At 32.0% G+C, this 16518-nt stretch overlaps 1 protein-coding gene across 1 annotated transcript in view; it reads right to left on the bottom strand.

Annotated features, from left to right (window-relative positions):
- The window catches only part of LOC132721449 (NEDD4-like E3 ubiquitin-protein ligase WWP1), a 30823-nt gene extending 16410 nt beyond the window's left edge, over positions 1 to 14413 (bottom strand). The window contains exons 1-6 of the mRNA XM_060705756.1: positions 14286 to 14413; positions 10814 to 10897; positions 9915 to 10062; positions 9024 to 9148; positions 8248 to 8388; positions 478 to 636 (exon numbers count right to left, since the gene is read on the bottom strand). Coding sequence (XP_060561739.1) covers positions 478 to 636; positions 8248 to 8388; positions 9024 to 9148; positions 9915 to 10062; positions 10814 to 10874 — 634 coding nt within the window. The 5' untranslated portion in view covers positions 10875 to 10897; positions 14286 to 14413. The remainder of the gene's footprint in view (positions 1 to 477; positions 637 to 8247; positions 8389 to 9023; positions 9149 to 9914; positions 10063 to 10813; positions 10898 to 14285) is intronic.
- Positions 14414 to 16518: the final 2105 nt, after the last annotated feature.

The raw sequence follows: 16518 nt of genomic DNA, 5'->3' as shown, positions 1-16518 counted from the left end.
TTTAATGCGATAAAACAAAGATTTTGCAGTATTAAACACTGTATTTCTACTGTAGGACTAATACAGTAAGGGCTAATAATGCATAATTTGTTTTCTTTTATGTATCTTGTATAGACTGAAAGTGTTGTTTACAATAAGCAAATAACTTCTGTTGTCACTTCACAATAATAAATCAAAAGCATAAATCTAGAGGTGTGCTGCTTTAAAATAATAATGTAAATAATAAAATTATAAATACTTTGTCATTTTTTGCATATATAAATTGGTATCAAGTTCAAAAGGAGCATTCATACTACCAGATGATACAAAAAATTGTATTGGCTCACCACTAAATTTTATTAAACAAAATTAATGCAAGATCTGGAAAAATGACCTTAAATACCAAATCCTTATTTGCAAGCATTAATTAGAATAATTGATATATCCACAAACCTCAATAAGCTCAATTTATGATAATCAAATACATGTTATACTGACCAGCTGGAGGGGGTGGCGGCGGAGCGGAACTACCACTAGCATTCCCTGCTGCTGCTGCAGGAACTGGGGGAGCAGGACGGCCAGGAGGGACTCTACCAGCAGCACCGGCACGTGTATTTTTGTTACGTCCACTCTGGGCACTTGCTCCTGGAGCTTGACCTATAAAAGACAAAAATTTAAATCATTTAAGTATACAAGTTTCAACACGATTTTTTCAAGTATATGTGAATTTATTGTACCGAATGTTATATGAGCCGCGTCACGACAAAACCAACATAGTGCGTTTGCAACCAGCATGGATCCAGACCAGCTGCACATCCGCGCAGTCTGATCAGGATCCATGCTGGTAGCTATCAGTTTCTCTACTTGTTATAGGATTTGTAAGCGAACAGCATGGATCCTGATCAGACTGTGCAGATGGACAGGCTGGTCGCAAACGCATTATGTTGGTTTTGTCACGGCGCGGCTCATATCTTATTCAGTTCAGCGTCCTCAAAGACCTTTCTCACATCAAAGTTGCCTTCAGTATTTCAATAATTTCATCTTGGTATATCATAACACTATTAAGTCTATCAAAACAGCCTACCAAGAGCTAAATAAAATGCACCAGTGTCCTTGGATTCTAAATATTGGAAGATCTGGGAACACATTGTCTGCTTTACTAATCTTAATTTGAGCCGCATCACGACAAAACCAACATAATGGGTTTGAAACCAGCATGGATCCACGCAGTCTGATCAGGATCCATGCTGTTCGCTATCAGTTTCTCTACTTGTTATAGGGTTTGTAAGCAAACAGCATGGATCCTGATCAGACTGCGCGGATGCGCAGGCTGGTCTGGATCCATGCTGGTCACAAACCCATTATGTTGGTTTTGTCATGATGCGGCTCATTTAGAGAGAGGACCAGTAGATTTTTGAGGTATCCAGGGGTTTCCTTATTGTTATATGTATTTCATCGTCAGCAAAATTCATTTTCAACCTTAATTCATTTGATTTGACAATCATATTAAACGATATATCTAAAAATAACATATTTAACCGTTATGAAAGCTAAAGGCCATTTTAATTATTAAAACTTGGAAAAGAAAAATTATTAATAATGCAAATAAATAGCAATATGCATGTAAAATAATAGGCAATATCGCACACATCTGTATATACATGAACACTGGAGCCACCAGCCCAAGCCTCTACAAGATTTCATTCTAATGTCAAAAATTTGATACTGACTGAAATACAATGTATTGTAAACAATAGGCAAAACATGACCGAAAAATGCAATCAAATACAAAAGAACAAGACCTATCTCCTATATCTTGCAAATGTAACTCTTTTTTTTACTACCGGTATCTTCATTAGAAATATAACAAGTTACAACCTCTCAGACGTCATAAGACGAGGATTTTTTCAATTTTAATTTCCTCCTTGTACTGCATTCTGTTATTCAACACCTTATACAACTGCTGATGTTAGTACGTAATATGACACTGTCGTACAAACTCTCTCCGAAGGAGATATGTGGTAAACTCATGGGCAGGAAAACATTTACATCTGATTGATTTTAATAGTCTTCTCTAGAAATGTGGCTTAATAACAATAAACAATCACAAAGGACTTAAAATGCAGAAATTTTCTTTCAAGATGCTTAGCCTTTACTTTTCGAGACAAAACATTGAATTTCCTACAAAACTGTTGAATAAATGTTCAACGATCATTATCAACAAGACTATCTGTACAAATGTTAGTTTCTTCCTTTCAAAATGTTGCTTTTAAAAAAGCTAAAAAACAAAGCCTTGATTGATTGATTTCCTTTAGACCAGGGGGTCAAAGATAGCCTACCAAAGTGCCAGCACTTATTTCCAGTAGGGTCCTCACCTCAGCCGACACTAGAGACCGAGACAGCTATGAGATATACAAGGGAATCCAGGAACCAGTCACTGCTCTTATTTAATGGATCCCTTGGTTCTTTTACATGCCCGGAGTATAGCACTGATACATGCCAGGATTACCTGGGTTTCGTACCAGTATACCACTAGGTAGGTGGGAAGCACTGATAGTGTTTCTGAAAAATCCCAAGGGAGTGAACCCGGAACCTCAGGAGTAACAGTCAGTGGTCTAACCAACTGAGCTATCGCGCCACCTGTCATTTTTTTTAGCCTAAGTGACCTTAACTTTCCACCAAATCTACCTTTAGACTGTAGAGACCCACAATGTACCAACTAAACAAACGTGATTTTATGTTGGCTTTGTCATGACGCGGCTCAAATGGTATGCGTGACACTGGCAAACTGGTCAGACTGCACAAATAATACAGGCTGTCTAATGACTGGTGGCAATGTTTATTCAATCACTTTTGGTTGGTTCCAGAAGAGTCAGGGTGAAAAGAGAAAACTTACTCAGAACAGAAACTCAACAAAACATGATTTTTTTTTCAACTGATAATAAATTTCTATATCAAAAACTCTTTCATACATGACCTCATTTCATTTCATAAAATGAGCAAAAAATTATTCACTCAAATCCAAATAGTTAAAACCGATACCATGAATAGAAATGAACTGCGGAATAAAATCAATGAAACTAAATTATAAATGAGAAACACCGCGTTTAGAATCATCAACCTGATAATTATATTGAAATAGAAATTGTATCTTTTTGCATCTTTGTTGAATGAATTTGAATGAGTTTATAACTTTATGATTCATGAATTTTTTATTTCTGACTATTTTGCAAATTTCAAAAACTTTCAATAATTTTTTACCCATACAATGCTATGACAAAAGAAGGCCTATATAAATGCATGTAGTATAGGGGCAAGCCACCGGAAAGTCAATTGTCAATGACCAGACATGTTGGCAGCTCGGTAATAAAATTCCATTAATTTCTATAAGGTAAAAAGCTTTATAGAATGTGTTTCTTGAGCATTTTATTTTTTCCATTAAGGTATGGTAGATTCTCAAAGAGTTGTAACCATAGAAAGACCCTGTTTTTAACACGCATGGAAATTGTTTATTAACAAAATAAAATGTTCAGGAACAAAATATTATGCTGGTATTTAAAATATATTTTACCACTTTGCAACAATTTCATGCAAATAGCTCTTAAGGAAATATACAAAAATATTTCTTTAATACTGATATTTTGAAAGTGTATTTTTTTAAAACTCAAATATAATTATTTTGTATACTAAAGGCAAAAAATATAAAGCTTTAAACACTTTAATGGACAGATTTGGCATAATGGTAAGAATGAAGGTTCTCAACGTAAAACTAAACTTCATGTACAATTCAACTTAACTGCCTTTGAAAAAATATCATTCCAAATTTTCTCATACAAAAAATAAGATTTTAAAATCAATGAAGCTATTTTTAGAAAGAAACTGATAATTTAGGAAAATAAATTATTTAAATAAATTAGAAAAATTTAAATTTCACCTAGCCTAAATTACCAAACAAAAAGAGCACTAAAATACCCGCTTCAAAAGAAGCATTCTAATATAATACAATAGAGGCAAATAAATAGAAATTATTGACACTTAAGAAATGTGGCTATTGTTAACTGTTGGGGACTTAAAACAATTTTTTTTCATTCCTTTACCATCGTCATTGTTTACATTAATAGTGGGTCAAATTCATTGATTAGGCCACATGCTCAGACTTTCATTAACAAATGCCTTACATGGCTGGCTGCCAAAGCTAACAGACTCTTGTACACATTCACAATGTCCCTGAAACATGTGGAGTTTTACAAAATCTTTTCTTTTACAGTCACACTTGACAAGAAATACATTCACTAAGGAACCAGTGTATTTTTCCCCTAGTCTTTAGTGAATGTGTTTTAGGGCCCTTTGAGTTGTGGCAATTAACGCCTTAATCAAATGGTATCATTTGTGAATAATAAATATACTAATTTAATACTGTTCAAATTTAGTTACTAAATGGGTAAGAGTGTTTAACATAAAGCAATTAGTGACTGATTTTACAATATTCATCACTGTAATTCTACTGAGTGCATGACTTACACAGTAAGGGCTATTCGCCCCCCCTCTCTCTTTTTGGATTGTAAGCGCTGTTTGCAATGTGTTAATTACTTTCTTTGTTCACTTCACAATCTTTTACTTTAAAAATTTTTTTTTCAAAATTTTCATGACAATTAGCATGAATCTGCATACTGCTTTAAAGTACATGTATATATAGACAGTGATATATAATTTAAACTCATAATCATTTGGCTATAAACATGAAGTTTTAAAACTGTCATTATCATAGATTGAGAGATACATGTAAAAATAAATCACTATATCATAGATAAAGTACAGTTGTCGTTGTTGTTTTTTTCATTGATTAAATGTGACACAGTGCATTTTAAGGATAAACTTATTCACTAATGACATTAATTACAAAAAAAAAACATTGACACCTGTGATTTGCTGAATCATTTCATGATTTCAAAATACCAAATCAATAAACATGGCTCAAATATATTAAACAAGATTGCATGCCATCATGTATGTCTACTTAATATGACTCTTATATCTTAAGTTGTCTGTTTCACAGGTCTGGGTCATAATTTAAAGACCAAAGAAGATAGTTCATATTCAATTTCAAGGCCTATATTATGCTTATAGGATATAAATGTGACATTAATCATATTATGTCATATAAAAAATATTCTTATAATTTCTCTACAATCTATATATAAAGAACTGCTTAAAGCCGTCCTTTTCTTATTGTTTTGAAAGATGTTGCTGTTTTCATATTGTTTTGCTAATATTAACCATTACCACACAAAATTCCTAACAAGGACTTTTGATGAAATTAAGAAATAAAGACACGTTGATAAAGCACATAAATCAAAAACAATGTTGTCCAATGTCCTTGGTGTTTTTAAGTTTATTTTTAGGAATATTTATTATTTTAAACTAATAATAATTTATGAATTCAACATTCCTGTTCACTCTTTTAAAAGATAGCCCTTGCCCAATTATAAAAAAGTACACAAACTGAAAAAATGTTGATTGGTATCATATTCAGGAGAATATCTGATAAGCCATATAAAAGCTATTTATTAACTTCTATAAAAAAAAAGATATATATGGACTTTTTAGCTGGTAAATATGACATGATATCGCTATCGCCTTGGTCAATATTTGATTTTCTCAGTACATACATATACATGTATCCCATCTGATGACAATTCATCGATTAAAAGGTCTGTATTTTGTACAAAAGCTTCCTTATAAACTAAAATTAAACTCTGTATGCATTAATTATCAATTTTTAATATCTCTCACAAAAAGAGCATGAATGTGCTTTCAGCATCTTCTGTTTAACTATTAATAACAAAACTGATGTTCGATTTTTTTGACTATGTTCCTATTATTTAACTATTAATAACAAAACTGATGTTATATTCAGTTCAGGCAAAAAAAGGATCAAAAAGATTGCATGCTAACGAGAAATTCATCACAAATAAGTCTCTATCGAGACCGTACTTTCCATGCAGACCACCGCAGACTCATGTTTAATATAAAATCATAAATGATTAAAACACACGAGCATTAAATTAAGTTGTGTGTCTGTTTGTTTTAATTTAAAATAAAATTCAATCAATTGAATAACAATATAAAATAAATATCTCAAGTTTTCATCAGTTATCTGAGAGTGATTTGAATAAATCAATAACAATTTTAAATTCCTGTCTTCCATGTAGCTAGACTTACAGTTTTGTTCAAATGTTTTGTTCAAATGAATGAAATACCACAAAATTTTGTGCAATGATCAAAAATAATGTGCAACCCGCTGGTTCCATAATACAATGTTTACTATATAGTCAATATCTTATTTTTCTAAGTTCAAAAAGAAAAAAAATTGATGATTTGACATTCTTCCTGACTGAAAAAAATGACTGTTTTTATTCAACAAAAATGCTTATTTCACAAAACTGTTAGGATAGCACAAGTTTTGGCTGTTGGCTTTGTACATGTACAATACATGTATGTTGGTAAATAACAACAGTGTGGTAAAATTTGTGATTAAATTTTTCTAACTTTGTTCATATCTGTTGGTAATAAACACAATTTTGATGAAATTTCCTTGAAACTTGTTTCAAAATCCTGTTAGTAAGTAACAAAATTGCAATGTACATGTAGTTCTAATTATTTTATCTTTGAAGGTCATAGTCATTTAAATTTTTAAGGTCAAGGTCGTACTTTCATATATTTCATATACATCAGAACTATAGGAGTACTTTGGCTACAAACAAAGAGGGTTATAGTCAAGTAGTGTACATAAGTTATCAGCAGCCAGGCTATAAACTAAGAGGGTTATAGTCAAGTAGTGTACATAAGTTATCAGCAGAGAGAGAAAGACAGCCCAAAATCAATCAATGACTGATCATTAATGAGTACACGGGCATTAAAATGACTGACTTCCACCAAAATTGTGGAAAGATTTTATATGTACATGTACATTAAAAAGATAGTAAAAAGAATATGACTATAGGAAATTAATCTACACATGAAACATTTTGAGAATTTTGTTTTCACATGTATAACAGCCTTTCAATGAAATCTGCAATTGTCCGGTTTACAAAAATTGTCCAGTTTATAGCTTTCCAATTAACATTAATTGACCGGTTTACAGTTGTCGAGTTAACAACAACTGTCCAGTTTGTATTGTCCAATTAACAACAACTGTCTGGTTTATAGTTGTCCAGTTAACAAAAACTGTCCTTTTTACAAATGTTCAGTTAGCAATAATTGTCCTTGTCCGGTTTATTATCTGGTTTACAGTTGTCCAGACAACAACAACAGTTGCAATCCAATTTATAATTGTCCAGTTAAATACCTTGACATGGACATAATGTCATAAGTAAAAAGGAACTTATCAAGAACTAGAATCAGCTGCCTAACTGCTGTTGAAACTTGTTTCATATCATGTGGAAAATCATTTAATGTACCAGAGAAAAAAACTCTTGAGAATCGACAATAAAAATATAATACTACTCATAAAAATTCTCAGTAAAATTGTTCATGTAATTCTACCTGAAGGAGTCTATGGGTAAATTGATGTAGGAAAGTATGATGGCCTAAATCACAAAAATAATTATCACGATACTTTATTAGGTATATAATTTCATTTACTTATATCTAGGTTCACAAAGTCCATCAATGTTTGACTAATTGTCTTTCACAACAATCTTGAAGCTGCATGCGACCAGATGAGCCAAAATATTCTAAGAAAATGAAACCCGACAACCCAGGTTCAAAACATAATTTCCAATGGCAAAAATGCAAAGTGGCTTCAAAACTGTGTCCAAAAATTTCAAATGACTGTTGCAAATTCATAATCTGGCAGCCTCACACTTATATTATGTTGAATTATGGTACAATTACAGGCAAAATAAGACCCATCGTGTATTGACCAGTGACCACTGAGGCAAAATAAGACCCATCGTGTATTGACCAGTGACCACTGAGGCAAAATAAGACCCATCGTGTAACAACCAGTGACCACTGAGGCAAAATAAGACCCATTGTGTATTGACCAGTGACCACTATAGCAAAATAAGACCCATCATGTATTGACCAGTGACCACTGAGGCAAAATAAGACCCATCGTGTATTGACCAGTGACCACTAAGCCAAATAAGACCCATCGTGTATTGACCAGTGACCACTGAGGCAAAATAAGATGCATCAAGTACTGACCAGCGACCACTGAGTAACTTTATTTCATCGCAAGACACACATTTTCAAATAACTCACCATTGGATGTAGAGGCTCGAGACGCCGGCTTCTTGGGAAATCTAGACATGGTCACATTTAATCCATCAAGACAAACGGTCAAAACACCAGTTTTTCCTTTCCCTTCAACTGATATATCCACCTTCTTGACAGTGTTCGACACTGAAAAAAACAAAAATAAATAAAATCCAGTTTTACTGAAGATGACTATTCAAAATTACAACATACTATATCTGTTATTTTTACCATGGCAAAAACTAAAATCTTGAGTCCTAATTTTAACTAATGGTATTTTTCTATTTTACATACATGTACAATAAACTCAACTACATTAAACTCATGGGATCACCAAATTTATATAGTTATATCTGGATAGCCTTATATCCAAGAGGCAACCAATTTGAAAACAAGAGCAGGAACCACTACAACAGCTTTGCTATAAGCGGTATCATTTTGAGTAGAGTTTAACAATATTTAGTATCAACCCAGCCTTAAATTATTACTCCTGTAACTTTATAACATTCTGGTGTAAAGACTTGGTTCAGACACTACAGTTCTATACCAGCTAAGTGAAGCGCTCTCAAAAATTTTAAGACAATAAAACTACACTATATTAAGATTTCATGCCAAAGCTTTCCATGTACACTCAAGTGATCTAATTTATAGCGTCCTTCTGTCAAACATAAAATTTGCTGCTATTTTTTTCTTCACAAATGGTATTTTTACACACAGTTTCATGCAAATCATATAACAATACTTAAGATATGTAATTACAACATAATCCTGAAGTAACTTACATTTTCCATTGTTTTCTGTCAAGACACTGTGAAGGTCCACCACGCACTGTCCAATAACCACATCCGCTCGTAGCGATTTCCGACAGTACACTTTAAAATCTAACTTTGTATATGGCGTCACAAGTCTGTAAATAAATACAAAAATATAACTTCATTTTTCATGACTGTGTTTCTTCTTTTATCGTACAGTCTCCAAAGAATTTTTTTTAAAGTAATGATTTCTACTTCAAGTAAATTATGTTTCTAAACATAACAAACATCACTTTCATGATATTTAAGACAGGCAAGTTCAAGTTCTTTTGATGTTTTTGCTGGGAGTTTAATATCATTAATATTATTTTGAGCAGCAGTACTAACCCCATTCCAATCAGTGGAACAAAATGAGCATCAGCCGCAAAATTATGCAGGGTTTTAACTAGCCATGAAATCCTGAGGGTCATTTTGACCAATACTGACTAAGATTTACCAACTACAAGGTCAAATCCACATGATTATAACAAAATTTGACCCTCCAGTTAAAATCCTGAATGTCAAATGGGGTCTTTTGTAAATTTGAAGGGTCAAAGAGTCATTTCAAGGGTCAAACCTGCTATGTAAAAAGAAACACTGATAAATGATGGGTTATTTGATCCTGCACTATGAATAAAACATGATAAAAAGCCATGTATTAAGTAGTTTTTCAACTTTTTAACAATCTCTCAAATAGCCAAAAATGGCGTACAATTGTTCCCGATTTAATCTAGAGACCTTTTCCCGAAACAGCTAAAAAAAGTGGAATTTGTGCATAGAAAAAATTGTTTATGCCAGCAGCCATACTGCCCATCTGCCTTTCAATAATGTAAATAACCTGGTTTATAATTAATTATAAACAGTCCATCTACATGTACTTACACATTAAAATGCTCATCCCATTTTGGGTTTGTCGTCTTTTTGCACACCTCAGTTTTTCTAGCTGGTGATTGGTCTACGGTAAGTTCAAGAAACGTATCAGGATTTCCAGAATACAACCCTCCACTGCTGGACAACTTTGCCGATTGCACTGTAAATAAACAACATTAGTATAAGTCAATATATTTTTCACTTAAAACATAAAATTATGTATAAAGTCAATTCAAGAAGAAATGTGTCCATAGGACATGGATGCCCCTATAGATTACCATGTCAGACAATGGCAAATTTATAATGCCATCCCCTAATAGTCCTTAAGAAAGCAAAAGCTGAAAATATGACAGACTCATTTTTTCAACTTATTCCAAAGATAAGATACAGTTTAACAGCCAAAACAGACAAATGACTGTGATTTTTCTGGAACTTTACCGACACTTTAAATTTTAACAAAAATGTAGTTCCTGTATCAACTATAGAATACAATCATACAAAAACAAACTGAATTATTGATACTAACAAATTAAAAATCATGAAATTACAAATGCCTCTTTTGATTATAAAACAACTTTTTTTTTATTGGGTTTTGACATTTTATGTAGCACCAAGACAGTATTTATAGCTCAGAAAGTGACTTTCCAGCTTTAATGGTGGATAAAGACCTCAGCTGCATCTCTGTGCCTTAATTTTAGGTACATTGGGCACCTGAGTAGTGAGTAGAACCACTGACATTCCATAAAACAATTAAAAATTGAATTTTCTCCAGCTTTTAAAATAATTATTACATTTAATTTTCCATTGTTATTGTTATCATGCAGTTTTGGACATAGAAAAGTTAAATATACATTAATAAGTTGTTATTCTTTCACTGTCGAGGATACATAAAGAGTAATAAGTTTACATACCATTCACATTCAGCTGGGAGAACTGGGGAGTGCTTGACGCTGAGGCGGCTTCTCCCATCATCTAATAACTGTTTTTATAGTTGACTGAAAAGTATGCAAAGTCATTCATACAAATGTAAGCTAAAGAATCCCACTCATCCAAATATAAGCACAAGTCAAAGAGCAAAGTTCTACAAAAGTTCAAATGATTGTCCGACTATAGTATACATGTACATGTATATCATAAATTTCCCAATGTAAGTTTTTTTACACACATGATTTCCAAATGATTTATTATAAAGAAAATTTATTTATCTACAGTACATTTAAATTACCGGTATAATTATCCTGCAATCAAAGTTTTAACACTTAAACTCAGAATAGCTTGTCCTCAATCTGGTAAAATTGAACAGTATGATTTAATCATTTATCATTAATCAATAATTACACTTTTAAATACTGTGCAACAGGACTTTCAAATTAAAACAGGACTTTCAAGTTAATTATAGTATTAAAGAAACTGCTCTGCATTCAAAAAGCTTAAAAAATTAATTCTGAATTTCTTACAAAGATTAGATTTGGAACTTTAAATAAAAAGATATGCAAAGATAATCAAGAAATATACTTGAAATAATTGAAATCATATTTTTGTGCTATTCTTAGCCCAATTTGAGTCACAAGCATTGTTCTGGGTCATTTTTCACAATAAGTATTATTATTCTGGAAACAAAGTTTAAGAGAATTATCTGAAATATTGCACACAAGATATTTGTCTGAGATCTACATCAAATGGAACATTAATCTTCAAAATAATATTTCCAATCCTGTTGCGTCCTGTGGAGTTCTTTAATTGCAAATTTTAAACGAAAAGAAACAGTTTATCAATATTTACACAAGGCTAGAAACATCTATACTGGTTGGGGACCACCAAAACTGGACAACCACCCAACCCAGACGGCCCCGAAAATGCTTAATTTAGTAATTATTTTGTTCAGTGGATGTCAGTCACTTTTTTTTTAACAGTAAATGAATGTTTCTTCTAAAATTAAGTAAATAATTTTATTTCAACCTCCGTAAATGGTTATATTTTGATGTCTATTTCAAGAATGTTAACGTTGAGATTTGGGGGTCAAGAAAGCCTGACCTCATATACCAGCTATAATTATTTGCAGAGTAAACAATAGCATATCCAAAACTTCAGCATTTGTTGCTGAAATATTGTATATCATGTTACAAATCAAAAATCAAAACACCCAAGCTTTTATCTGAATTAAATCACGTCATGTACATAACTGTCTGGACAAATGGTACTGTAGTGCAGACAATTTAGGTAATTTTGATACCCTCCTTGTCGAGCCTCAGATATAAGTGTCTATACAATCAGAAATAAACAAACTAGTTTGTTAATTAGGAGAAGAACCTAGCTGAACTGTGTCAAACTTGCTGGGCTCTAGGTTAAAAATTATGAAATCTGTACGGAAAAATGTTCAAAAAGTGTCCGGTTGATGGTCCCCGACCAGTAAAATGAAAGGAACAGACCAATTAAAGAGTGCATAGAATTACCAAAGGGAGCCGTTACATATAAGCAAATATTATTCCCAAGTTCCCAACACAACCGCAAAGTGCAGGCCCTGTTGGCAACCGCCACAATGCATAAATTTATGAAAGATTCTGAACAAAACTGTAGGCAGAAAAGTGTGCTCAACTCTTCTCAATGTATGATATAAATAGCCTGATAAATGCTGAAATTCCTAAGTCTAAAAAGGGCCATAGTTCTGTCAAGATCCATGTTAGAGTAAGTAAGTAGTAGGCATTGGCTAGTGAACTCCTTATCAGGCATTGGCTAGTGAACTCCTTATCAAATAACTTATAAGTTTGTGTATTTTCAACCTATTCCATTCAGTAGTTTTGGAAATATTGCCTGTTCAAAATCGTAACCAAGGTGTGACGCTACTGTTCAAGCTCACTGTCTTATCCTGCTAAAAGCTGCTTATTCTTTATCATAATTTAAATCTTATCATTTTATTATTATTAGAGTCACAGTACCTGTGCTCGACCAGCCCAGTGCTCGACCAATACTTCTATTTGTGTACGATTTATGCATTAAAGTAGAAAAACTCTGGGAGTTTGTGTGTGCTATTTGTACCTGACCTGTAACCTCTACACCATGTACAAGTACTCCAAGTTTGGTAGAAGATTGGCCATTTTGCAGACAATATTAAACAGTACAAAAATACAATTCTATAATAAAAGTAGCAGTAAAAACTATTTAAAACACTGAAATAATGATAATTTAGGACAAATGTGGACAATACTTTGTTAAATTGCCTTTACTCTTATGATTCCAATTGATTTCCATAGGAAAGGTGCCCAAAATTCATCAAAACCCTGCTTTCCATAAAAGGCAGGGGCTATGAACTTGTAAACAAATATGGCAGCTGTACGGAAACAAATCGGGAACACACCACTAAAAGCATAGACCATTTGTATATTACACCAACTATCACACTTAACTATGTTTGCAGAGTGATTTTAGTAAAATAAATATGAGAATATTTAATCTCAAACACCCCAGTATATGTAAATTCCAAAACTCTTATAAACACTTTATTTGTCAATGTATAGCATTTCCTTCGTATCATATTTGCTCTCATATTTACATCTATAGACACTATAACATAAATGTTTCAAAATATTTTTGAAATAGAATTGTTGAACATAAAAAGTCATATCTGTTTTTAAAAAATAAAAGTTCTGATAGAGATAAAACCACCTGGTCGAGCACTGGTTTGGTTGCCTGAAAAATATAGTGGTTTTATACCCTATATACAACTCCATGGTAAATTGTATCCTGATCTGTGTAATTAAAACGCTTTAGCTTATTGTGAGTTTGAAAGGGCCAGCTTTGTAACAAAAATAAGTTTCCAGGCAAACTTTTTGTCCTGTAAGAGTTTTTATGTGATTTTGTGAAAAACTGGTTGAGCACTGGTACGGTGACTCTATGATATGCATGACCTGACATTACTAGATTACATCATCATCATCATGAGTTTTATCAATAAAACTTGCCTCTAGCAATATACGAAACAATTGTATATCAAAGACATGTTTGAACAAAATATTATATGCACATTTCATAACTTATCTCACATGATTAAAAACCAGTTTCAGGATCTTCCTGATTCAGGGTCACAGGTTGTTCTAGAAAAAAATTGAAAATTTTACCACTTAGGATCCCTAAACTTACAAAGACACTCTTTTTACTAACTCTCATAATTGAGAAAAATGTATATATGATCTACAATTATTTGTAAAGCGTAAATATTCCAAGTTAAAAGATGTGACAGTCGTCAAAATATCACGAATATAAACTACCATGATCACAATAAAAACAAAGGTAAATATTGGGTAGTTTTGCAACAGATAACAGCATGACGATGATTTAGAAAGTTGTATCATGCAATATAATACAGGTTAACAGCATTCCACTTACATTTTTCACTGTTAATTGTCAAAAAGTATACTTTTTGATGTAACACTCTAACATTTTGACAGTGTTTTGGCCACCATACCTGGACATTGATCACGTGACATTTTGACGTTAGGATATTTTTTATTTTATTTTTTAAGATGGCAACTCGAGAATTTTTTAAAACGGTAAACTTCAAATAAGTTAAAATGAACAGTTTTTCTGTAAAATGCTTTTATTTTCACTGTTTCCTAATTTATTTTACTTTTACGGAAAGTTACGGAAACTATCGAAGGTAAAATATTTAACGAATACTACCCAATAATAACGTTATCATCTCCGAATGTTTGTTACTTTACATACGGATTTTAGATTACATAAACCTCACTTAACAACACTTTCTGACGGAAAACCAAACAAAAGAAAATAGACATTATTCAATATCTCTCATGTGTGTCTGTTCTTTCTCAAAAAAATCTTTGCATCTAGTCGTTTTAATTTTAATGTTACATTTTTCTCTTTACATACATATATTTAGCGGTATATATAAATCCGTAATATTATCACAATATGAACACAGCGATGCAAAAGGTTTGATCCATGAGTTCTTTCAACATTGGCAATCGGTTCCGCCCTAAAATATTATTAATTAAACTCCTTAAATAATAATTAGACAGTGTACATACCAGAAGGAAGCAAAGTAGAGCAGCTAATTATAAGGAACGAACATGCAGTTAGGAACATATAAATTGTAAAATGTATTACTTACAAAGAGATAATTAAAAGGAGTAAGGTAGTGATTAGTTTGAAGGAATTTCAAATAGATGTGACAAATAGTATTTGTATGTAGAAATATTAACATGTTAACGGAAACCTTAGAGGGACCGTTTTCATTTCCATTCTAAATGTGTATGTGCGCTTTTAATATTTCATTGTAAATCATAACTATCTTCTTTTTTCAATGCCTTGTGTCACACCATTCTACCATTCTTTCTTTTTATTATTTTTCATTTTACTATTTTACTTCTTTAGGCATTTAAGGACAAGAGCAGCCCTATAGAAAATATTTTTGAAGAATACGTACATTGATAATTATGATTGACATTCTTTTTTCAATGCCTTGTATCACACCATTCTACCATTCTTTCTTTTTATTACTTTTGATTTTATTTTTTTACTACTTTAGGCAGTTAAGGAAAGAGCAGCCTTATAGAAAATATTTTTTAAGAAAACATAGATAATCATGATTGACATTCTTTTTTTTTTCAATGCCCTGTATCACACCTTTCTACCATTCTTTCTTTTTATTACTTTTTATTTTATTTTTTTACTCCTTTAGGCAGTTAAGAAAAGAGCAGCCCTATAGAAAATGTTTTGAAGAATACATAGATAATTATGAAATACGTAGATCTTTAAACACCGAAACCCGAGTTATTTTGATAACAAACATGTGAACATATACCGTGCAATATTTTACCATAACGCACCAGGAATAGAGAAAAAGACAGTCATCTTGGTATTGAAAGACATCTTAGAATCTGAACACACTATATATAAAACTTAATTTGTTTCTCCTCGAATGTGGTACCTTTAAATAGATAAAAACTAAAATGTTAAATAAATACTTTTATTATCCAAATGCCTACAAAATGGAAGAATTATTCAACTCTAAAGATCAGGCTTAATAAGTAAAACTAGCTTTACTTTGTAAGAATATTTTGTCAGTTAAATTAAAGTTTGTCCCTCATATTTTTATATTTTCTCAAACAAATGAAAATAGATAAATAGATAAATTAACTACACATATACAATGTTTTTGCAAACAAGTATTAAACTGATTAAAATTCCATAAAATATCAATTTTACTTATGATGAAAATTCTGAAATCTGAGGCGTCGTACGTATACATGGCGTAAATGCGAGAACAGCTGGTGTGTTGTTCCGGATCAAGTTAAAATAACGCACGATTTAGACTCTCGATCTGTTTTTATAGCAAAAATCTCTGTTATAAAATGCACGTTGATGCATTTTTACATTGTTTCAGATTATAGATTATGTCTGGGACTAAAAGTGTATCTTTCTGTCCCATATTATGTACAGTGTCCGGGACCCACGATTGAAAAGGAGTTAATATTAACAACGAGCTAGATAAATACCTGCCATAGTAGACTGTTATCAAATGGCTTCAGTAGAACTTACACATATAAATAGACCTATGTTTCTATATTTAGAAATGAATTTACAAAAACCTTTCAAA

Source organism: Ruditapes philippinarum, unplaced genomic scaffold, assembly GCF_026571515.1.
Source record: "Ruditapes philippinarum isolate M1 unplaced genomic scaffold, ASM2657151v2 ctg1766_1_1_1_1, whole genome shotgun sequence".
Taxonomy (NCBI): Eukaryota; Metazoa; Mollusca; class Bivalvia; order Venerida; family Veneridae; genus Ruditapes; species Ruditapes philippinarum.
The sequence above is the reverse complement of the archived record's forward strand: the minus strand, read 5'-3'. Positions and strand labels throughout refer to the sequence as shown.